The sequence below is a fragment of the Camelus dromedarius genome, chromosome 28 (genome assembly GCF_036321535.1).
Source record: "Camelus dromedarius isolate mCamDro1 chromosome 28, mCamDro1.pat, whole genome shotgun sequence".
In the NCBI taxonomy this organism is placed as follows: Eukaryota; Metazoa; Chordata; class Mammalia; order Artiodactyla; family Camelidae; genus Camelus; species Camelus dromedarius.
Genome location: NC_087463.1, coordinates 27,324,524 through 27,346,644, shown reverse-complemented (window position 1 = coordinate 27,346,644; position 22,121 = coordinate 27,324,524). Strand labels below are relative to the sequence as shown.

The following is a 22,121-nucleotide window of genomic DNA, read 5'->3' as shown; positions in this document are numbered from 1 at the left end:
CTGGGCTGCCCAGGGTGGAGCCTCAGGCACAGTGCCCGCGGCCTGGGGGGAACAGGGCGGCAGGGAGGGTGGCCCCTGGGGTTCTGGGCTCCGTCCCTCTCCCCTGCAGCCTCAGCTGCTTCTATCAGGAAAAGGGACAAACAACATGGCTCTTTTGGGAGAACCAGCACAACTTCAGTATCATTTTAAAGCCAGCCAAGAGTGAAAACCTGAGTTTTACGTGTCCCTGCAGGAAGTTTAGTCCTTCACAAAAATAAGAGTCTGTGTTGTGAGGCTGTCTGATGTGGGTTTTATTCAGATCCACAGTCTAAGATAATGTCTTAAGAAGTGATAACAAGAAAATGTTTAGAAAGCAGTAACAGACAATTATTCAAAAAAGAATTCCATGGCAACTTACCAAAATATTCATTTAGAAAAGCAAGCGAGGCCACGTAGCAGCCGAGGCTGAGGAACTGGGCCACAACCATCAGCCAGTGCCACGTCCTGACGGTCAGGGCCACCATCAGCAGTTCCGTGAGGATGAGGGCCGTAAAGGAGATGGCTACGACGTGCACAAATTCAGACTCGAAGAGCACCAGGGCCCCATACATGAGGATGCCGCCTGGAAAACAGCGAGGGTGGGCAGGGCTTCTGACGCCACGCTTTTCACCTGGGTGGACACTCTGTTACCGGGCAAGTGGCGGGAGGGTGCCCAGGGAGGGAGCTGACACCAGCAACACTGAGGGTCTGGGGCTGCGTGCGTCCATGGTCAGCGATGTGCTTAAACTCTGCATTAGGAATAGGACAGACGTGGACTGGCTGGATCAGCCAGAGACATCAAACAGAGGCTTCCGAGCGCTGACACCTGGAGGGGAGCATGCCCGCACTTGTACTACCGCAGCGGCTACACGCTCAGTGGGACCCGGTGGGCCCGCCTGCCAGTCACACAGCAGCCGTCTCTGGTTTGTCTGGGACACCGAGTGAGCGCAGCGGACTGCTTCTGACTACATAATTCAGATGTCTCCAAGTCCTCCTGTCACGTCAGAAAGCAAGCCACTGTGTGGGGCAGACAGCGTGATAAGTGCTTATTAAATTTTGGGGACTGTCATTTATTTAAAAACAGGTCAGTTTTTAGGTGACAAGCACCAGGAGAAGCTGCCAACCCACGTCTCCTGTGAAGCGGTCGGCAGCACCAGCTGCTGGAGGGTCGGTTTACGAGATCAGCAGAAGGCAACGCTCAACTGCTGATGACATTCCAAGCTTTTGAACGTCAGCCAGGAGGGGAACACAATGCTGCGACTGGAGGACAAGAAACCTTCAGTCCAGGAGGGCAGGGCCCGTCTTACCTTGGTAGACACTGATTAAAACCCAGACGAGGAAGGTCTTAAAGGATAAGGATCTCCCCTGGGGAAACAGTGGAAGAGCTTGGTTACTGGAGCCGAATGCACTCTCAAGCCGCTGGGGGCAACTTCTAGAAAGACCCAGGCCCCCAGGCAGGGAGGGCAGCTGTGACCCAGGGCCCCAGCAGTTTCCCTGTGAGGGATGGACCACCTGCCGCCCAGGCTGGCGTGCGGGTCCTTCTGCCTCCAGCCTCCTGGGGGCTCCCAGACGCTCCCCCAAGTCACCTGGGGCCGTTCCCCCTCCCGTGTGGTTACATGACTCACGGCCCACGTCTGCGGTCAGGGCCTGCAGCACAGTCTGCACCTAGCTCCTGGGTGGGCGGTTCTGTGGGTCCTGACACGCAGTCATGCTCCCACCACGGTGCCGACGGGCCGTCCTTCACCCCCAAGCTTCCCCACGCTGCACCCTTGCAGGCACCCCTCACCCCCCGTCTCTGGCAGCCATTCATCTGTTGTTCCCTGTTCCCGCAGTTCTGCTTCCCAGGGGGCATCGCACCGGCCGCGGAGTCTGGTTCTCAGGTTCTCTGAAGGCTCGCCCGTGGTTCCTCCTCTGTTGGCCAACCGGACCCTGCTTAGCGCTGCTCCCGCCCCCCAACCCCCACCGCGTGAAGGGCGCCTGGTGGCTTCAGCCTCTGGCAGGTAGACCAAGCTGCCGTGATTCTGTGTGAACACGTGTTCTCCTGAGTGTGATGGCCGGGCCGTGAGTGTGACCTTGACAGGAGTCCGTGGACTGTCTTCCAAGTGGCTGTGTTCCCAGCGGCACGAGGAGGCCCCAGGGCTCCGGCACCGGCGCTTCTAGGAGCCGTGGTGCCTCGCACTTACTCCCCGATGAGAAACAGTGCTGAGCATTTTCCCACAAAGTCGGTAACTGCCGTCACGTTTGGTGTGGTGTCACTTCAGGTCTTGGCCCATTTAAAACCTTGGGTTGTCTTCTTTTTGAGTTTTGAGGGTTCTTTATATATTCTGGGTACAAGTCCTTTGTCAAAAGTGTGATTTGCAAATATTTTCTACTGGTCTGTGGGGTTTTTTTTCATTTTTTTAAGTGTCACTCACAGAAAAAAAAAGTTTTTAATTATGGCAAAGTCCAATTTATCAGTTTTCCCCTTTGTGAATTATGCTTCTGACTGCGCACCTGAACACGCGTTGCCTAACCTAAAGTCATGCACATCTCCTTCTGAATTTTCTTCTAGGAAGTTTATAGTTTTCCATTTTCCACTTAGGTCTGTGGCCCACTTTGGTGAATTTCTGCGTGGGACCTGAGGTGTGGGTGAGGTTCTGCTTTTGCCGATGGGTGACTAGTGGTCTGAACCCTCCACTGGGTCCGGCCAGGCTGGCCAAGGATCTGGCTCCCGAGGCTGTGTTTCAGGGCCCTCTCCTACTCCACTGGCCTATGTGTCTGTCCTTTGCCAGTGAACAGGGCACTGTGAGTCTTCCAACTTTGTTCCTCTTTTTCAAAACTGTTTTGGTCATTCTAGTCCCCTTGCCTTTCCACATAAACTCTAGGACCAGCTTGTCAACATTCAGCAACACTGAGCCTTCCGATCCACAAACATGCATTTATACCTTTTAAAGACTTCTTTCAGTGGTTTTATAGTTTCAGCACAGAGATCCTGCAAGTACCTTATATCTCACTTTTCTGTGCTATTATAAAGTGTTTTAAGATTTTTTTTCAAACCTTAATTGTTCAGAGGGGAGGCTTCAGCTCAGCGGTAGAGTGCCCGCCTAGCAAACACAAGGTCCTGGGTTCAATCCCCAGTACCTCCAACAAAAAAATAAACAAATCTAATTACCTCCCACCACAAAACTCAACTGTTCACTGCTACTATATAGACTTAGAAATAATTAAAAATATTTCCTCTTGTATCCTGCAACTTTACTAAATTTACTAGTCTAGGATGGTTTTTTGTGGATCATTTGGGATTTTCTACATAGAAAACTATGACATGTGCAAACGCATTTTTATTCCTTCCTTTTCAATTTCTATGCCTTTAATTTCCTTTTCTTGCCTTGTCACTTTTTTAATTACGTAAGGATACAAACATATACGTCAAAAGTTAAAACCTTTCTGAGAATATTCAACAGAAAATACAAGTAGTGAAGTAGTTCTAGCAGCTCAAGGTCTAGGGCTTCAAGGACTCGGACGCAGGACTGCTATCTGCTGGCTGTCTCGACAGTTGGTCCAGCTGTAGCTCACATGTCTCTGCAGTGAGTGAGCAGTTCCATTCATCACGACTACGCCACGACGCACTGGCAACTGAATTCACAGCTTACAAGTCCGAACTATCTCAGGGCCACACAGGCTGGCTCAGCTGACCAGGGGTCACCGAAGTCCTGACCCCTGGATCTCATGTGCAGGTGGCTTTTCCTAAGAGGCCACAGACCATTTAGGGTAAAGTCAGTCATCTGCAGATTTAGGAAGGATGAGGCCCTAAGCTTCCTGCCATGCTGGCAATCCCCAGGAAACCAGAAGTGACTGTACTCATCATGAGAAAAGCTTAATAATTCAAAGCCAAACTTGACCTCCAAAAGAGGAACACCAAGGCATTGTTACCAACAAACCCTTCTCTGTAAGGGAGGAAAACCACGTGGTTTTAGGAAGAGGAAGGAAAAGTGGCCTTTGTTTAATTGATTCATTTCTTCCCTGTGAATCCACCAAACAGTCAGCGAACAGATACTGTGTGCGGGTGAGGTTTAGGTCCTGGGAGAGGACTGGCTGATCTTCTAGAGCAGTAAGTCAGATCTGCGATGCCTGGAGTATATACACTCTTAGTACAAAAAGTAAGTGTTAAAAAAGGGCATTTTACTGCACACTGGCGTGCCTTCCCCTGTTGCACCTGGGTCGCCCTGCCCACCTCTGAGGTATAGTCCGTGAATTTGCTGAGACCTCAGGTTTCTGCCCGGAACCCACCAGATAAGCTATTTCGGGATGAGCGCCTTGCGCCCTGTGGCCGCTCTCGGCTGGCGTCCTACGCGGCTGCTCGACTGTCAGTTCGTTTGTCCTGAACTCCTGCTTTCTCTCCCTGGCTGAGCGTAGGCGTGGTGAGACCAGCGCGACGTCCCCTGAGTCTGAAGCCCCCAGCGCAGCCCCGCACGGCGCCGCCCGCCGAGGCGGCACAGGGACTGCTTGGGCCAGCGGGCGCAGGGGGCTGTGCTCAGAAGCAAAGTGAAGCTGCCAAGGGTGCCTGTCACTTCAGTGAGAGACACACTCCCTTCGATCAGGTCAGCTTGCTGAGCTCCCTAGCGCTACCCTGCTTTTTAAAGATGCACCAAAAAGACAAAAAGTACAGGTTTGGGGTCTTGAAGGAGAAGAACCTGGAGAAGACGAGTGACTGAGCTCTTGTCACAACAACGTGGGCCGGCGTCCCGCCTCCAGGGAACTGACACGTTCAAACTGCTGGTCATCTGCACAGAAACGGACGCCGGGGCCCGCGGGGAGGCCGGCTCACTCAGGGCGCTGGGCACGCCCTCCATCTTGCTGTGAAAACAAGCTTTCATAAAGCACGCAGCACATTTAAAGCTTCTTTGGGAACACCCAGTCCTAACAAGTGCGTCTCTGGGCCGCTGCGCCCGGGACTTTTTCTTTAGCAGTATCATTGCAAAGGCAGCACTGGTCTCAGGGACAGAAACGTGTCGCTGACTATTCTCCAGTTCCGAAATCTACACCCAGAGAGGATCAGAGGGAGCAGGGCTGAGGCTGCGGGTCCTGCGTGCTGCGTCCTGTGCCCGGCGGGCCTGACCTGGGGCAGCAACGCGGCCCAGCTGGAGCCACAGGTTGGAGGCTCCCTTACACAGAAAGAGGCGAGAGCTCCCTCAGCCACTGGGCCCTCACTCCCAAAAGTCACACGAGGGGCAAGGCACACCCTTTAAAACGACCACTGTACACATGACGTCAGAACTGGACTGCACCAGCGTGAGAAAACACCGTCCCCCCGGGTCACTGGGCACACCTTGGTGAGGTCCTTGTAGAGTTCAGGATAGAGCATCGCCGTGTCCGGCCTCACGTCCTCGTCCAGCACCAGGGAGAACACCGGGAACATGGTGTAGACAGTTGCATACCTGGGAGGGAGAGCAGAGGCAGGTTACGAGAGGGACCCGGCACCACGAGCACACACCTCTGGAACCAGAGGCCAAAGGCGTGAACACCAGACAGAACAGAAACAAGCCGGCAACCTGTGACACGCATGGACCCACAGCTCAGGCCCAGGCCCACAGGCCACAGAGGCCCAAAGGCAGTGGCATCTGCTTTTTCCTAATTAAACCTTCTATTCTGAGGTCGCTGCAGACTTGCGTACAGTGATTAGCAGTAACAGAGACCCCGGCCCCTTGTCTGGGGCCCCTTCTCCCACCCTCCTCAGCCGGCAGCCCCCGAGCTGTGCTCCATCCTGTAGCTCCTGTTACTCCAGGGGACCCAACCTGGTCCCCTGGGGGCATCCAGGTCACGCGCTCAGGCTGTGGGCACACAGGTCGTGCACCCAGGTCACTCACTGAAGGGCTTCAGGTCATTACACGTCTAAGTGCTATGAACATTCACTGCACAGGCTTTTTCATTTACTTCAGGCAGGAGTGCTGGCCGGACCGCGTGGTGGGCATATCCAGTCTCAGAAGAAACTGCCGACTGTCTTCCAGGCCTCCTGTCCCACCGCAGGCACGAGGGTGCAGACCCTGAACTCTCACCGTCGCTGGGCACAGGTACTCCCTGCCACTGTCATCCTGGTTTACACCTGCACTTCCCGGCGGCCGGTGGTGCCGAAGCCTCTGTGTGGGCTCCTGGGCCGCCCCACGCCCTCTGCTCAAGCCCTCTGCTCACCTCCCGGCTGGCCCCTGACTGAGGAGGACTGAGCTCTCCCCCGGGGCTCGGCTGAGTGCTGTCCAGGCCCCGGGATCCCCAGGGCGCCCCCTCGCCCCTCTCAGGCCGTCGTCCGAGTGCTCCGTGTGGCAGCCAGGATCTGCAGCGGCCTTAGCGGGAGGAATGAGGACAGGACATCTATCCCATCTCCCTGCAAGTGGGACTGGGTTTTTTCCAACAAGCTCACTGCAAGGGAGCGTCCAGGCTGGGACGGAACCAGTGGCAGAGGACCAGGAAGGAGAATCTAACGGCGCTGTCTCACCTGCCAGCGCCGTGACACGTGAGACCCGGGCACTTCTGTCTGCCATGTCGGGTTCCTCGGTCACCAGCGCAACTGCTCTGACTCTCAGACCACCGTGGGTCCCGGGCAGCACGCTCTCCAGGGGGAGACATCGGTATCTGCTCTCAGAAGGTGGACGTTGCTAGGGGCACAACTCCGGGCCTGAGTTCTTTACCAGAGTCAACCTGTAATTTCTTCATCAGGTTGACCAGAGTACTTTCTAACTCCTCCACATCTTCAACTACTCTTGTTAGTCTCAGAATGCAGGGACTCAGGGTGCCCGGTGTTCAGGAGCCCCCGACGACCCGGCAGTGCCGACGGCCGTGCAGGGAAGAAGCCCCGCGCACAAGGCCCGACCCACGACCCTCGCGCAGGTCCCGTCTTTGTAAAGTGCGCCGACAAGGCCTTCCATTCTTACTATGCCAGAAGTTTCTCCAGCTTCTCAATCAAATTAAAAAAAAAAAAATCACCACTTTTATAAATGAACTCACCTGACTGTAACTTCCAGCCTGCCGCCAGGTCACAGGGCAGAGCTCCCACCACCCAAAAGGCCTGCTGACCCGCCCCCGCCCCGTCCAGTCTCTTAACTCGGCCTCCGAGCAGGACCTCACAGGGCTGAAGTTTGCATTTCCCGTAACTAACGACATTGATATATTTTCATGTGCTTCCTGATCATTCTTACATCTTCTTTCGTAACGTACGCTCAAATCTTTTGCCTTTTCTTAAAAAAATGAGTTGTCTGGACATCACTGAATAGTTGGGATACAAAGTTCTTATCAGATACACGTACTGAAAACAGTTTTTCCCAGTCTGCATTCTTATTTGGTTAATAGTGTCTTCAGAAGAGTGAAGACTTCTCGTTTTGATGAAGTCCTCTGTCAGTTTTTTCTTTATCAGTTCATGTATCTTGTGCCTCAGACGTCTTTGCCCCCAAGGTCCCGAGGGCTTCAGGGACTGTTCTACCAACGTCCCTTCTCCCGGCCGTCAGTCCCTACTGCCTGCTGTCCACTGTCTGAATAGTTTTCCCCATATTTTGTCCTGTCTCCCAGTGTGAGCTGGAGGGTGAGGTGCCCAGTGGCCGCGGTTGTGCCCTTGGTGACAGGCCTGAGCGCACAGCCCCCGGCGCATGCCCGTCCTCCCCGCCTACAGCCAGGTCTCCCCTCTGCGGCCACTCACCCACCTGGGCTCCCCGCTGAGACGGCATCTGGTAGTTTAACAAGTGCACCCTCACTGCGCTTCTCCATCCCAGCCCCTTGCAGGGACCCACACCCTGGCTGGCTGCTGCCTTCCCCTAGGGACACCTTGGCTGGAGTGGACCGTGTGTCCCTTGGGGTACTGCCTGAACGTGGGCGTCAGTAGGTGTTGGCGAAGACGGGGTCTGGTTTGATGATGTCGAGCAGGTCTTTTGGAACCTTCGACGCGCTGACAGGCAGCCTGAATTCTAAGGGGCCATGATACACACGCGGGGCTTCCGTGAAGGACCTTGACAAGGGGAGGCTTTTTGGGGGGCAGGCAAGGCCTCTCCCAGGACCTCAGTGAGGCGGGCAGAAGCGAGTGTGGGGAGTGGGCCGCATGCCGCCAGGTGGGCTCGAGGGGGCCGCAGGGCTGCCTCTGCACGAGCCCCAAAGTCACCACCAGCCCAGGCGGGGCCTCAATGGGGCCATCAATTCCTACAGAGCTAGCAACATGAACGAGGATAAAGACAGTGGGACAGGAGCAGCTGAACCCTAACAACTGCCCTGCAGGTTTTCCACCACAGAAGGACGTTAATTTGCTCTGGTTGGATTTAATTGGTTAGATTTTATTTGATAAAAATATCATCTTGCTTCCTGACCCGTTCTTTATATTTGTTTTCCAGGCAGGCAAACCGTTGTATTGTTTATTTGTGAAGAAGCTTAACTTGAAAGCATCCCCCTCCATTCCTACCAAAGCCAGGGTCTGAGAGCTCAAGAGAATTTACAGGTGCCTTATTTAAGTGACAGACATGCAGAGAAACTTCTTTAAAGTTTCAGTAAAAGCCAATAAAATAGGAGCTTTAAAAACGCAGGTGCTCACAGTGAACTATATTCAACATCTTGTAGTAACTTACGGTTGAAAGGACTATGAAAACTAATATGTGTATCTTCCTACGTGACTGAAGCGCTGAGCTGGGCACCAGAAACTGACACAACACCGTAAACTGACTATATCGCAACTAAAATATATTTAAAAAACAGAAACAAAAATAAAAATAAAAAAAATAAGAACACAGGTGCCGATGCGGACAAGGCTGCAGAGGGAAGCACGGCAGGTGCCTGGCGCTGTAACCCCGTCGCCCAGGGCACTGCTTCAGAGTACTCACCACTGTCCCTTAAACTTCCCTTCACAGTTTCAGGTCCACACTTTCAAAAACAGAAACAAAGTGAGGAGGTGATGCTTCCGTTTGGCCTCCAAGGAAGACACGCACCTGACAGACTCCAGCTGTGCTCGGCGCCACTGCGCACATCCTGCACGGTTTCAGGTCGTCAGTGCGATCGTTATGACAGAGACTTAAGCCCCGGGAAAATGTGGAAAAACGCCGGAGCTTTCTGTACCTTTGGGCCTCTCCTTCTCTCGGGGTAATCTACGAAACAGCGCTGCGATGAGCAGCAGGCGGCTGGGGCCTGCAGGTGGCCGGGCGCAGCGCCCAGCGTGGGGGGACTTGGGAAGAGCCAGCGTGTGTTCTCTGGGGGAGGGTACACTCCAGTCCTTCTAAGAACTTGACTTGTTCAGTAACTCAAGGCACACAGGTGTGGGGGGGCTGCACCCCAGACCCCACACCACTCTCCGAGGTACCTTCTGAGCTGCTCGGCAGTGTCTCTGAGGCTTCGTCACCCTAGGGAGACCCCATGGTGCCTGTTCTGGAGCATCACGTCCCATCCCAGCACTTCCTGACCATGGGGGTCTTTGCTGCTAACTTCCTGTCCCGTCCTGAGGAGGAGGCAGGCTTCAGGGGGCCTCCTCTGTGCTGGGATGTGACGGTGTCGTCACCAGCCCCCCTCATCATGCCCTGGAATGCTTTAAAAACCCTCGGATCCGACATAGTCCCTGACACCAACGTGGCTTCCCCGGGAAGGTGAAATTCCATGAGAAAACTCAACAGCAGGATGGAGGAGGGACAGGCAGACAGGGGCTGCCTCCAAGGTCCCCCAGTGAGTGGACACGGGCTTCTTGCATCCCTGAGGGCTGAGCGGGTGAGCTACTTGAGTGAACCCTGCGGGTTTTTCCAAACCCCACGTTCCCAACATGGCTTGGAGTCCGCGGTGACGTCACTTACCCAACCATGAGGAAGCCCTGGTACAGGGGGACGGACGCAAAATAGAAGACGGAGGAGAACACAGCCTTGGAGAGAAGAGAGCAGCCCCTGAGTCCCGGCGGCCGGCACGCGGCCCAGACCCGGCTCCCGCCGCCGCGCAGACCCCGCGCACCTGCATGGTGGAGATGATGAGGCCGCGGTGCATGACGAACTGGCCCAGCGCCGCTGACCGCTTGTAGCTGCTGCGTCCATGCACCACCAGCAGCCGGCCGACGTGCCTGAACTGTGTAATGGAGAAGTCGGCCGCCAGTGAGGCCTGCCTGCCCTCCTGGAACCACAGAAGCGCTGTCAGGATGCTGGCACCCCCACTTCCCGCAGCAGCGGGCCACGAGGACTGAGCCCTCTCACACACGCTGAAGGGGCTGGCAGCCTGCGCGGGGCAGAGGGCCAGCAGGGTGGTGCGCCCACCCTCGGAGGCTGCCCGCCAGGACAGCACAGAAATCAGCTCCGGCATCGTCGGGGCCATGGGAACTAAGCAGAGACCTTCAGGACAATTCTCCCAGCCAGGCACCTCACAGCTGAAACCGCCACACCGCTCCCCTGCCCAGCTGCTGAGGGTTAGACGCCGTGACCTGATCCATGACCGCCAGGTGCCAGGCTGGGGTCAGGCTTGTGTCCGGTCCCTCTGGGTGTGTTTCCGGAGCTCGGAGGACAGACCCCAGCCCCCAGTTGGTCAGAAGACATGAAATCCGCACAGGGGGCCGTGGGTGAGATGCAGGCAAGGAGCTGGAGGGGCCGAGAGGTCTGCGGAGCCCAGGGAGGGGCCGCGAGGACCCGTGGGTCCCAGACAAACGCACCTTTCCCTCAATGCCGATCCCACAGTCGGCCGCCTGGATCATGCTCACGTCATTCCCGCCGTCACCTGGGAGCAGGGAGAGTGCGGGAGATGGGAGCCTGGACGAGCTCGCCCCGCTGACTGGCAGACGACACCCACCCTGCCCTCACTCCCAGGCCTGCATCTCCCCCAGCGCTCACCAATGGCGCAGGTGCGCCTCCCCGTGTGCTGCCGCAGCAGGGACACGATGCGGGCCTTCTGCGTGGGTGAGCAGCGGCAGCAGACCACGGCCGGGCACTGGCAGGCCAGCTCCATGAACTCATGCTCGTAATACTTCAGACACACCTGCAAAACACAGCGTGACCCCTCCGTGGCAGGCCTGGGACTGGAGGAGCGAGGCCTGGAGAAAAGCCTGCGGCCCCTGCCGGCTGGCGAGGCTCACGCGATGGGCGGACAGGAGGCTGGCGCCCAGGGCCTCGGCGGGAAGGGAGCGGTGGGCGTGTGGCAGTCGGGGACACAGAGCTCTCCTGGTTCTCTGTCTCCTGCAGGTGCTTCAGCCCCGCCGTTCCGGTGGCCGGCTAAAAAGAGCTCTGATCTCTACCACAGAACAGTCTCAGCATGTCAGCTCGACCGCCTGCCTTCGGGGAAACAAACTTCCCCACAGCTGCCTGGAGCGTGGGTCCGCTCGCTGGGCTGGAGGCCCGAAAGTCACCTGGCGAGGTGGACGGGCCATCAGAGGGGAGGGTTCGGAGCCCCCGCAGCGCCAACCACCATGGTTGCACGTTTGCCTGCGGGGACCCTGTGCCCCGGTGACGGGCCGAGAGGTGATTCCAAGCAGTTTGCCGCTTAAAACCCAGGAGGTGAGCTAAACCCACGTTTATGGCAGGTGCTCAGCGAGAAGCAGGGACCAAGAAGGAAGGGCAGCGGCCGCTGCTCCGGGAGCAGGACCAGGGAGGCAGGCGGGGGGCTCACGCGCTCTCCACCTCCGTCTTCTCCAGTGCCCACCGGCTGCCACGTACAACACGTGAATTTAGGGACTAGATACAGCAAAACACACTCGTAAAGGCTGGTCCCCCCCCAGCTCCCGTGAGGGCAGCGGCAGAGACAGAGAGCTGTGAGGCAGGCAGGAAGAGTGGAGGCAGCAGCACAGTGCCTGGACCCCAGGGGGCGGGCAGACAGGTGGTGGGGGCTCGGCAGTGCAGAGGAGCCTGGGCTGGGGAACGCAGGCCCAGGCCTGCAGGTGTGGAGCCGAGACCCACCTTCACCCTCCAGCTGAGGGGCGGGAGGTGGAGGGAAGGCAGGAAGGCAGGAAAGTGAGGGGCCCAGGCCCCGCTCCGTGAGGCGGGGCCAGGCGGGGGGACGGCCATCGCTCCTCCCCCAGACCCGGAGACACGAGTTAGGAGGAAGCAGCAGAACCACGGCACATTATTGCGAACTGGAGGGCACTGGAGCTGGGATGCAGCTCGGGAATCCCAGGGGGACAGCAGGGCACCCCTGCACCAGCACGGCCCAGCCCCCAGGAGCAACCCCCCAGCAGGAGCAGCGGCTGGGCAGGACCGGGGGACCGGAGGTACAGACACCTGCAGGCCGGGGGACACAGGCCCTGCAGCACCAGGCCCAGCGCCTGAGGCACCGCCAGAGACAGGCCTACCGCCTGGTGAGGCGGGGCGCTGGGAGAGAGAGAACAGAGGGGCCTAGTCCTTCAGGGGAGCAGGGGGCACACGAGCAGCAGGCAGTGGGGGATAAATGCCAAACAGGAGCTCCGTGGCCATGTCGGCGGGAGTCGGGGGACAGAGCACATGTCAGATATTGAACGGGGTGCGCAGCTCTGGTAACCCCCACCACGCAGTAAACACCGGCAACGCCGGCACTGCAGAGCGGAGACAAGCTGAGGGGGAAGCTCGGTCAGGCCCGGGAGAGTAGGGGGAGCACCTCCAAGTCCTCCACCCCCAGACACAGGCCACAGGGCGGCAGCTGGGGGCGGCGGGGCAGGGGCAGCAGCCCCAGACGCACGATGCAGGGAACCCACAGCAGTGTGGAGGGGCTTGCTGTGTGACGCGGGGCCCCCCCACCGGCCCCCGGGGGAGAAGCTGCTCAGGGAACCAGCCTCTGCACTGCACAACCTGTGCGGCGCGTGGCCTTGTGAAACTGGTGTGGCTCACGGGGGCATGGCCATCATGCCCCTTCTCCGGGGGAGGTGTGGTCTGTCCCCTCCCTCAAGCCCGGCTGGCCTCAGTGGCCTGCTTGACCACCTGAGCGTGACCAGAGGGACAAAGGCCGGGCCTGCTAGGTGCAGACCTGAAGCAGAGCGGGGAGAGAAAGGGCGGGAAGAGAGGACTGGCCTGGACGCCCCAGCTGCCTAGGCCCCCGCCGGAGCCTCCAGGCTCCTGTTTCCTGTGTCCCAGGCACAGCTCTGGAGACTCAGGTTTGGACAAATCAGGACCAGGACTGTGGGCACCAGAGTCAAGACCAAGGCCCGCCGAGCGATCAGCAGGGAGTGCAGCTCTGAGTACCCGAGCAGAGCTCTGATGAGCCTGAAACAAGCCAGCGCCGAAGCACCGAGGGCCAGCTTCTCACCCTGACCTCGTGTGATGCTGCTGCAGGCAGCCGCTGGTCCCCGCGGGGGCACAGACCTCTGCCACCAGGGCACTGGGGCTGGCAGAGGCTGCTGAAAGCGCACCTGACTCGGGAGCCCAGAGTCAGCCAGCAGGGGGAGCAGGCAGGGGCCTGGCCGAGACAGACACAGACAGACAGACCCATGCTTGGTCGAGACCAGCTTCACTTCCAGGGAGATGGACAGACATGTGCTTGGTTGAGACAGACAGACAAGTGCTTGGTCCAGACAGACAGACACCTGCTTGGTTGAGACCAGCCTCACCTCCAGGGAGTCCCCGGATATGACCAGCGCACAGTCATGCTTCCTTCGAAAAGCATTCAGCTCCAGGTGGGCCTCTCCCCGACTGGTTACCTGCAGGAAGGGGGAAAGGACCCAAATTACAACGTTTCCAAATCAGAGGCACCAACAGGTAGGCCCTGATTTACAAATCACAAGAGACATTCAGACACTTCCAGGACAGAAAGGTGTTTACACATGAAACTGACAAACAGCTCTTTCCAGCTTCCTCTACAGCTCCGGGAATAAACGCCTACTTAACACGGAGTATTTTCCAATGCACAGCAGCTCAACGGGAACCTTATGTGGCAAAGTGCAGGGCAAGCACCACAATTACAGCAAGAGAAAGTGGACAGAGAAGCTGGCTTGTCCACAGAGACACCCCCTCGCCCCCGCCCCCACCACGGGCTAACAGCTGTCTCTGTGCAGCTGGGGAAGACACGGCTTTCATCAGCGTATTTCAGTAAGAGAGCAGGATCACTATTAGTTGAACGTTTCTGTACTTTCAAAGGGGTAGCGGGTGGGGGACTTCCAACGCGAGGGACGCCGGTCTTTGGAGTCACAGTCCCACTGCGGTGCACGTCAGCCAGGAAGCTGAGTGCCTCACGGCACAGGGGGTGGGGCAGGACACCGAAATCCTCAAGGTTCGTTTAAAGATGTCCTCACAAGGCGCCAAGTGACACACACGGCTTATAAAGCTATCCCTGTTGTCTCTGCCATGGGTCTCAACTTACTGTTAGTTCAAGCAAATAAATGTCTGAGGATTTAAGGATTTAAAGGAGTGAAATCAGGTCATAATCTCGAAATATCATTAATTTTAGAATGAAAACATTTCAGAAACCAACATACCAGTTTCTGACATTCTTCCTGTGGAGATTTTCTGGGACATAAAAGAAATGACATATGACAAGACTGAAATAAATCAGAAGTTTCACGTGGTCCAAATTAATCCCAGACTCATCTTTAAATAGGCAGGTTTTACTATGGAAATGCTATCGAGGTTTTATTTGTGGTGCTGCAACACTGGAAAGTCAACAAAAACTGATCTGAAGTTTTATCAGAATCATTAATAATTTAATTGCAAGTAGTAGTCTGCAGGGCCTAATTTGTGATTCCGATGCTTGGAAATGAACTACATTTACATGTAAATTATATTCACATCGCAATTTCTGTAGGTGCACAGGCTCCATTTGGAGGAACAAACACACACAATGTCTGTTAGGCTGCCATCAATCAAGACCCAAGAAACTTTTATTTTTTGTTTGAATCAAATTTCATCATAACTAACAGATACAGTAAACACATAAATTTAGACAATTTCAACTAATTTTCTTTGGTCCATTTATGGAAGAGCATTTAATCTGAAAATGGTGGTACACTGAAAATACATTTCTACTTTGTATTTAGAGCCGGTTTCACACAAGCAGCCCCCGGACTATGTGTGTGTGTCCTCACACTTCCACAAACTGAACCGAAAATGCCTGTGGTGTGTCTGTTTTAAAAGCGATATTTAGCTGTTAATAAATAATTCCAATAGTACAACAGAAAAATACTTTTGAATTTAGAACTTATTCCACACTATCAAAAGCAGCTTTTTGTTCACATTTAATATATGTAACTAATAGCAATCTACTTCATCATGTTTTTATAAATTGAGTAAGAAAATTATTTCTCTTTTAAAACAGACTTTTAATAATCGATCAATAACTGCATATACATTTTCACAAAACGAGTAATTTTAATTGTGAGAGAAAACATTCAAATCTGGACGTCACCGAGGCGGGCACTTACCGGTCTGAAGATGTGAGTGTCCTGCGTTCGAGACACCAGGTGGGAGCTCTTGGCAATGCAGGTGGCCGTCTCCAGTTTGTCCCCGGTCAGCATCCAGATCTGGGAGGAGTTTACGCTGGTGAGCTCCAGCTCGTCACACCGCCACCCTTTGGAACAGTCTACCCCTGAGCAGGTCTGCACATCCACATTTACCACGCCACGACTCACAACCGCCAAAGCGCCCATCGGTGGACGACAGGTAACCCAAACGCAGTCCGTCCACACGGGAATACCGAAGGGCAGGAGGTCCTGACACCTGCTACCACATTATGCTGAGTGAAATGAACCTGTCACAAAAGGTTCATTTTGGACAAACCCTGCACCCAAGTGAGGTCCCCAGAGGAGCCAGAGTCCCAGGGACAGAAGGCGGGACAGTGGTTGTCAGAGCTGGGGGAGGGGTGGGGCGGTAAGTGTTTAATGGGGACTGAGTTTCGATTTTACAAGATAAAAAGAGTGAAGGCAGACGGATGGGGTGACGGTTGTGCAACAGCGTGAATGCATGTGATGCCCATGAGCTGTGCACTCAGGTGGTGAAGATGGTAAGTCTTCTGTTGTACTCATTTTACCCACAATAAAAACGGCCCCACCAACTTGCTTAACTGACACACACGAGAGAGCAAAGTGAGGTGTGGAGGCAGCTGAGGCCTGGAGGCCTGGATGGCTGGGGCCTAGGAGCCTCATGGCTGAGCCAGCGAGGACACCTGTGCACGTCAAAAGGTGGCGTGTGCACGGCCCTGCAGGCCAAGCAAGCAGGCTGGAAAGGCCACAGGGCTGGGCTCGCAGGGCTGGGCTCGCAGAGCTGGGAAGACCCTGAGATCCTGGCTCTGACTTGCGAATTTTCAGTTGAAAAGTGAGGTTTAAAATGGGTAAGTGGGCAATGGTTAAGCCGAAAGTCATTTGTAGCAAATAAGTCATGCAAATAACACCACGTTACTTTAAAAAAGCACAAACGTGCACATATTATGTATATAAACATGCCTAGGCCCAAAAGAGAGCAGAATCCGGACGTTTAATACACAGCAGGACGGTTTATCTGTACTTCACGTATCAGCAGGGAATGCTCAGTAATGTCTCACTATCAGCCAGATCATTCAGACGTCTTACGTAAATGTGCATTTTTTGGAAACAGGAAACAGAAACCTTACATGGTACACTGACCATCTGCTTAGGCATGACCTACTTGTGGCTCCTTCAGAGTCTGAGGATTTGTGTTTTGTATTTATTTTGCATTTATATTCACTCTACTGAGCCTGGATCTAAGATTCTGACACATCATAACAACACAGTTGGGAGCAGTCAACACAGAGGACAAGAACTCCGGCTGCTGACGAATCGGGGTGTGACTCAGGAACAGTGTGATCTGGCCGGGGCGCCTCATGCAAGTGTCAGAGGACTGTCTGAAATCCCTACACTACAATGAGATGAAGGAGTCTGTTTCTTCACAGAAAAGGTACAGGAAAAAGAGCAGAACTCCAGAAAGTCCTCGAGTTTAGCAGTCAATAGATTCCCAAATCTTCACACAAGAAACCTTTACCACTCAGCCATGCTGACAGTCAAGACCTAGGAGACTGGAAGCTGATGAAAAACTGCAGGAAAATGAGCAGGTCGCCTGCCTCTAATTAACCACTTCCTGGCTGTACAGTCAGTCAGGCTGAGATCGTTCAAGTGTTCTGAGTCTGAGCGGCTCTGATTTGAACTCCCAGCCAAACGGTAAAGCAGAAACCAGAGGTCACCCCGACACCCCGCCGGGGCCACCTGAGCTGGCGGACAGTCTCGGGGTCCCTGCTGCCCACACCCTTCCTGGCACGGCACTGTCTGCATTGGGACTGGGTGCAGTTTGACTTGACGCCGGCCCAGTGCCGCCTCTCCGGTCCAGCCGGTACCAGTAACCAGCCTGCAGTCCTCTTCTCCATCTCAAAGAGGACGGCCGGTGCTCAAGGCAGCACTAAAATTAGTTTTCTCACCTATCCCTAAGTAATGGACCTCTCAGCTTCCATGAGAGCATGTAAGGTAGGAAAGTAGTTCCCTGAAAACGGACCCGCGGCACCCGCGCTGATTCCCATCATCAGGAGAGGACCACAGGACAGCGAGTGGCAGGCGGGGGCACGGGCCTCGTGCAGTTTACGGGGAAGACCACCAAACACTGATAAAGTGAGTGGGTGCAGTGGTCTCTGTGTGACCTCGCCTTAACACCTGGTTCTGCCAGACAGAAAGTTCTGGAGGGTGAACGCGGAGCATCCTCAGGGAGGGGACCGGTGCCCATGCCAGACCCACGCACTCTCGCCCTCGCTCATGGAGGCTCCAAGGACGAGGAGGCTGCTGTGGGGAGAAGCTGAGCTGGGAGGCCGGCTTGCGGACGGGCCACTGGGAGGGCAGCAGAGGAGCCGGACTCGCCCAGGAGATGGGAGGCGGCCAGTAAGGGGCGGGGTGGAGCGCCCGAGGGACCGCTGTGTCTGAGGGACAGTGGGAGGGGCTCGGGGTTCTGCAAGGGCAGGTATGGGAGCAGGCAGCAACCTCTGCTCAAGGAGCCCCCACACCTGCGGCCTCGTCTGATGGCACAGGATGCCCTTCGGGGAGCGGAGGCTGGCCCGGGTCATTACCTTGATGCCGGCGTTCCGCAGCATCTCCAGGGTGGGCCGCACGCCCGCCTGCAGCTGGTCCTCCACCCCTGTCAGGCACAGCAGCTCCATCTCGCGCTCCAGGCTCTCCACCACCGCGGCCACCTTGAGCGCCCTGTCGTGCAGGCTCAGCCTGGCCTGGTTGTATCGACTCTGTGGACGGACGGGCCTTGCTGTCGGCCGCACAGGGCCCGCCCGCCCTGGAGGAATGTACACTTTGTGCCTCGCTGGCGCCCCTTCCCCAAGGAAGGAGGCTGTGGCCGCACGGGCGGTCCGAGCTCTCGAGACAGGGACGCCAGGCCTCTCACGGGCAGGTGACCTTGGGGGAGGGGGAACGGGCTCACCTCGAAGTCCTGGTACTGCTCCTCCGTCAGCGACTTCTTGGCCACCACGAGGGTGCGCAGGCCTTCGCGAGCCATGTTCCCACACTGCAGGAGGAGATGCGGGTCGCACGCAGCCCAGCCCACCGCGACCACGACAGGGTCCCACGGCTGCGTCCGCCCCTTGCCGCGGGCGACCTCTCTCATCCCCACGCCCCGGCCAGTCCCAGTGGGAGTGGCCCTGCTCTTCCTGACTCGGGAGGGGACGCAGGGGGACTAGCCAAGAAGGCACACAGTGCCAGCCCCAGATAACGCTTCTCTTCCACCTCAGACCAGGCCTTCTGAAAGCCAGCGCCGCGAGCGCTGGGTGAACCGCAGGGCTCCCTGCGCGGCCCCGGCTGCAAGAGCAGCACAGGACAAGGCGGGGCCTGGCGCTGGGGCGGCAGCACCCACGTGGCCAAGCCCCGGCCCTCAGACCTTTCCACACACTTGCTTGCGTGCTTGGAAACGACCCACTTCTCTGTGCCTGTTCCCTCGGGGGCAATGCCGCTGGCAGGGCAGCTCCTCGCCACAGGCGGGGGTCCTCGTGCCAGTTCCCACTGCGCTGCTACTTGAATTTGTAATAAAACGCCTGTTGGTCGGGTGAGCGTGTGGGCAGCTGCAGTGTCTGGTGGACACTGGGCAGAGCTCGGGGAGCAGGGGGAGCAGAGGCCAGTGGGTGAGCCAGCTGGACCCAGAGGGGCGGTGGGGGTTCACCTTGGGGTCGAGGCCCCGTCCTGCAGGTAAGGGAGAGTCAGCAGGCCCACGTCTGCACTTAGAACAAGCAACGGGAACGCATTCGACAGGCACGAGAGGGATGTCCGCTCCGCTCAGGCACAGAGGCCGCCCCAGCTGCCAGGGGAAAGCGGGGCAGCTGTGCTGCTGCTGAAGAGCGGACGGGCTTGTCTGAAGCGAGTGGGCTTCTCTCCAAATCCTCACAGCAAACACCCCTGACAGACAATTCCACAGCGAGACATTCAAGCCGCCCTTGCAGACGCAAACCGCGGTGCTCTGCACGGTCGGCCGGGACGAGCCCGTGCTCGCTGGGACGGTCCAGGCTTCAGAGTGCGCGGAGGGGCAGGGGCGTGAACCGGGGGTGCTGCAGAACCCTCCCTGGCTGAGGATGCTCTCGGGCGGGGGCAGTGATGGGGGTCCCACGAGGGTGTTTCCTGCAACCACCAGGCCCGTGTATGGCACCCCCGCAAGGCTGGGGATGACTGCTCAGAAACGGTGCCTCCAGCGCATGCTTAGGGACTTGCTTGTGTGCTGAAGCAAACAAGCCCCAGACAAACCAGGAAGCTGCGTCCCTCAGTGAACAGAAAATCAAGCTCTAGGCAACGTGGGCTTGTGCAGGAAGAGGAGGGCCGCACAGACAGGGCCGCGCACGGAGGGGAGCCGGGCCCCAGGGTCGGCGGGGCCCCCGGAAAGCCCGCCTGGCCCAGGGACACTCCCCACGCCCTGCCCGCCCACGTGGAGACCCCAGCATCCTGTCCTCCAGCGACCCCTGGTGCAGAAGCCGCCTCTGCGGTAATTGCCCCCCTAACAAAGCTCACTCACTACACCAGGAGAAGCTGACACCTGCAGAAACACAAAGCAGAGACCACCCGGGGCCCTGAAACTCCCTCCTACTCCATCGGTGACCAGATCTGGTGCCCGCCCACCCGCCCATGAACACGCAGACCGTGACCCGCAGGAGGGGCTGGCAGGGGTCCCAGCTCGTGGGGCCCCACCTCGGACGCGCTCGGCCCGGGGGAGCCAGGGCACGCCGGGGGGAGGGGGTCACGGTGCCCCTTCTAGCTGCCCCACCCGTTCGAACTTCCTGTTTCATTCGCGACAAACAGCATGTCGGGGCGGGGGGCAGAGAGCAGGAGGCCGACCCGCAGCACCTCCCCTGCGGGACACGGTGCCATCAGACCCTGCGCATGGGACAAAGCTGGGCCTTTCCATTGTATGAGTGAAAGTGTGGGTTAGGGTTAGTCTTTTAGTATTTGAGGAACACAAGTTTATAGCCAAGAATCCAACGTGGGCGTTGTCCTGACACGGAGCAGCCCCCGCGAACGCAGGCCCCAAGAACCTGCTGGCTTTGAAACAGAGCGAAAGGCCTGCAGACGGTAACAGTGTTACAACAGAGACACGGGTGGAGGGCCAGATTTATCTACGGGAGAAAATACAATGTTGGAAATAAAGGGACAAAGGATTTTTAATAAAGTTATCTTTGTGAAAAACAATCTGACATTATCTGTCTGTTGCAAGACATTTATCGATTTGACCTCATAAAGCTAAATAAATTAAACAAGTATTTTATAATTAATTGCACATCATTATGACCAAAAGTAATTTTTATGGCATGTCACTAGGTCTTCAGGGAGTTTAATTTATTCATGGCTCTGATTAAATCCAGCGCCTGAAGGAGCTATTGACTCATATTGCCAATAACCGCCGAGGACGCGGGGTGCGGCCACTGGGCTGCCAGGCCGTCTCGGGGCCGGGGGGACATGAGGCCCGTCAACAGCACACAAGTGAAGAGCGCTGTTTGTAACTTCAATAATTTAGTTTTACTCTGAAATCTAACTTCTTCTTAACACATCGATGTAAACAACAAACAATATAACCTCGTGAAGCTGAACATGTTACGTTTGCTCAGGGAGAACTTGAGGAAATACAGGATCGGCTACACTTGCATCTTATTTTCTGTGTTTAAGGTGAATCCTATGCACAAATCAGAGTGAGATTAAAATCCTAACTAAAATCTCCCTGCAAATAACTTAGGTTATAAAATAAACTTCATATTAAAATATAATCTGGACTATGCACACAGTATTATTTCAGAATTTTTTAGTGAGTGATCAGTAACGCCGTTTTTTCACTAATAAAAGCAAAGTATCTGCCGTAAGGGCCCACCTGCACATATGTGCACGCACTCACACAAAACCCAAATGTTTACATGGAAAGTAAACTGTGAGTGAACAGCACTCCTGTCCTTTCTGCTTTTCAAAATCGAGAGGGACTGAAATCTCAGATGATGTGTCCCTCCCTGACAGCTGTTGTGTCTGGCTGGCAAGCGGGGCCTCAGCTTATCCCGGCGACACCAGGGAGCGTCAACACCCAAGAAGGTGCTGCGTTCCTGCCTTGGCCCCCGCGTCGCGCAAAGACATGCTGCTCGGTGGACAGACAGCTCTTACCTCCTCCTCCAGCCAGTCGTTGTACTGGACAATGGTGGACATGGCAGTGTCCGCACCTTTCATATAGAAGGTGATCTCAGCTGTGGACTCGTCCTGCAAGCAGACGGAGGAGACAGGGTAGAGGCCACGCTGTTCCTGGCAGGTTTCAGCTGCTCCAGCAGAACCGTGCCAGGAAAAGCAGTTCTCCGAGCAAACCCCGCGGGGCGTACTCCCCAAACACCCTTCCACGCAGGGCTATGTCCTCCCTGGATGCTCGGGCACTCAACAACCCAAGAACATAACTGAACATAACCACGGATCTCGAGACACTGTGCGGAGGTTTTTGCAATAAAATTTGTAAGTGAATAGATGCCTTGGACTGCAAGGTAAACATTAATTCTCTCAAATTTTCATGGTTTGATTCAATAAGCTTCCTCACTTAGCCAACTGCCAAGATGTATTTGTGGCATTTGCTAAAAAAAAATTTAATAGGGGTATATTTAAGCAACTTTATGGCCATAAATCATCCTTCAGTTGAACTCTGTGACACGTCACTGCTGCGGGAAACGAGACAAAGCAGGCTGAGCCGATGTCAAAAGTTCGTAAACAACCCCGCCTGCTCTCCGCTTTAGTCTCAGGGGGTGGA

At 55.9% G+C, this 22,121-nt stretch overlaps 1 protein-coding gene across 8 annotated transcripts in view; it reads right to left on the bottom strand.

Moving 5' to 3' along the window:
* The window catches only part of ATP9B (ATPase phospholipid transporting 9B (putative)), a 155,698-nt gene that overhangs the window by 2,587 nt on the left and 130,990 nt on the right, over positions 1–22,121 (bottom strand). For 7 of the 8 annotated variants that reach the window (XM_031441712.2, XM_031441714.2, XM_031441715.2 and 4 more), the window contains 12 exons: positions 21,497–21,589; positions 18,300–18,383; positions 17,938–18,108; positions 15,299–15,397; positions 13,493–13,582; positions 10,815–10,959; positions 10,637–10,701; positions 9,952–10,107; positions 9,801–9,865; positions 5,327–5,435; positions 1,326–1,383; positions 398–601 (listed from right to left, as the gene is read on the bottom strand). In XM_031441712.2, the coding sequence (XP_031297572.2) occupies positions 398–601; positions 1,326–1,383; positions 5,327–5,435; positions 9,801–9,865; positions 9,952–10,107; positions 10,637–10,701; positions 10,815–10,959; positions 13,493–13,582; positions 15,299–15,397; positions 17,938–18,108; positions 18,300–18,383; positions 21,497–21,589 (1,339 nt within the window). The remainder of the gene's footprint in view (positions 1–397; positions 602–1,325; positions 1,384–5,326; positions 5,436–9,800; positions 9,866–9,951; positions 10,108–10,636; positions 10,702–10,814; positions 10,960–13,492; positions 13,583–15,298; positions 15,398–17,937; positions 18,109–18,299; positions 18,384–21,496; positions 21,590–22,121) is intronic. The other variant, XM_031441713.2, reaches the window with a different exon arrangement.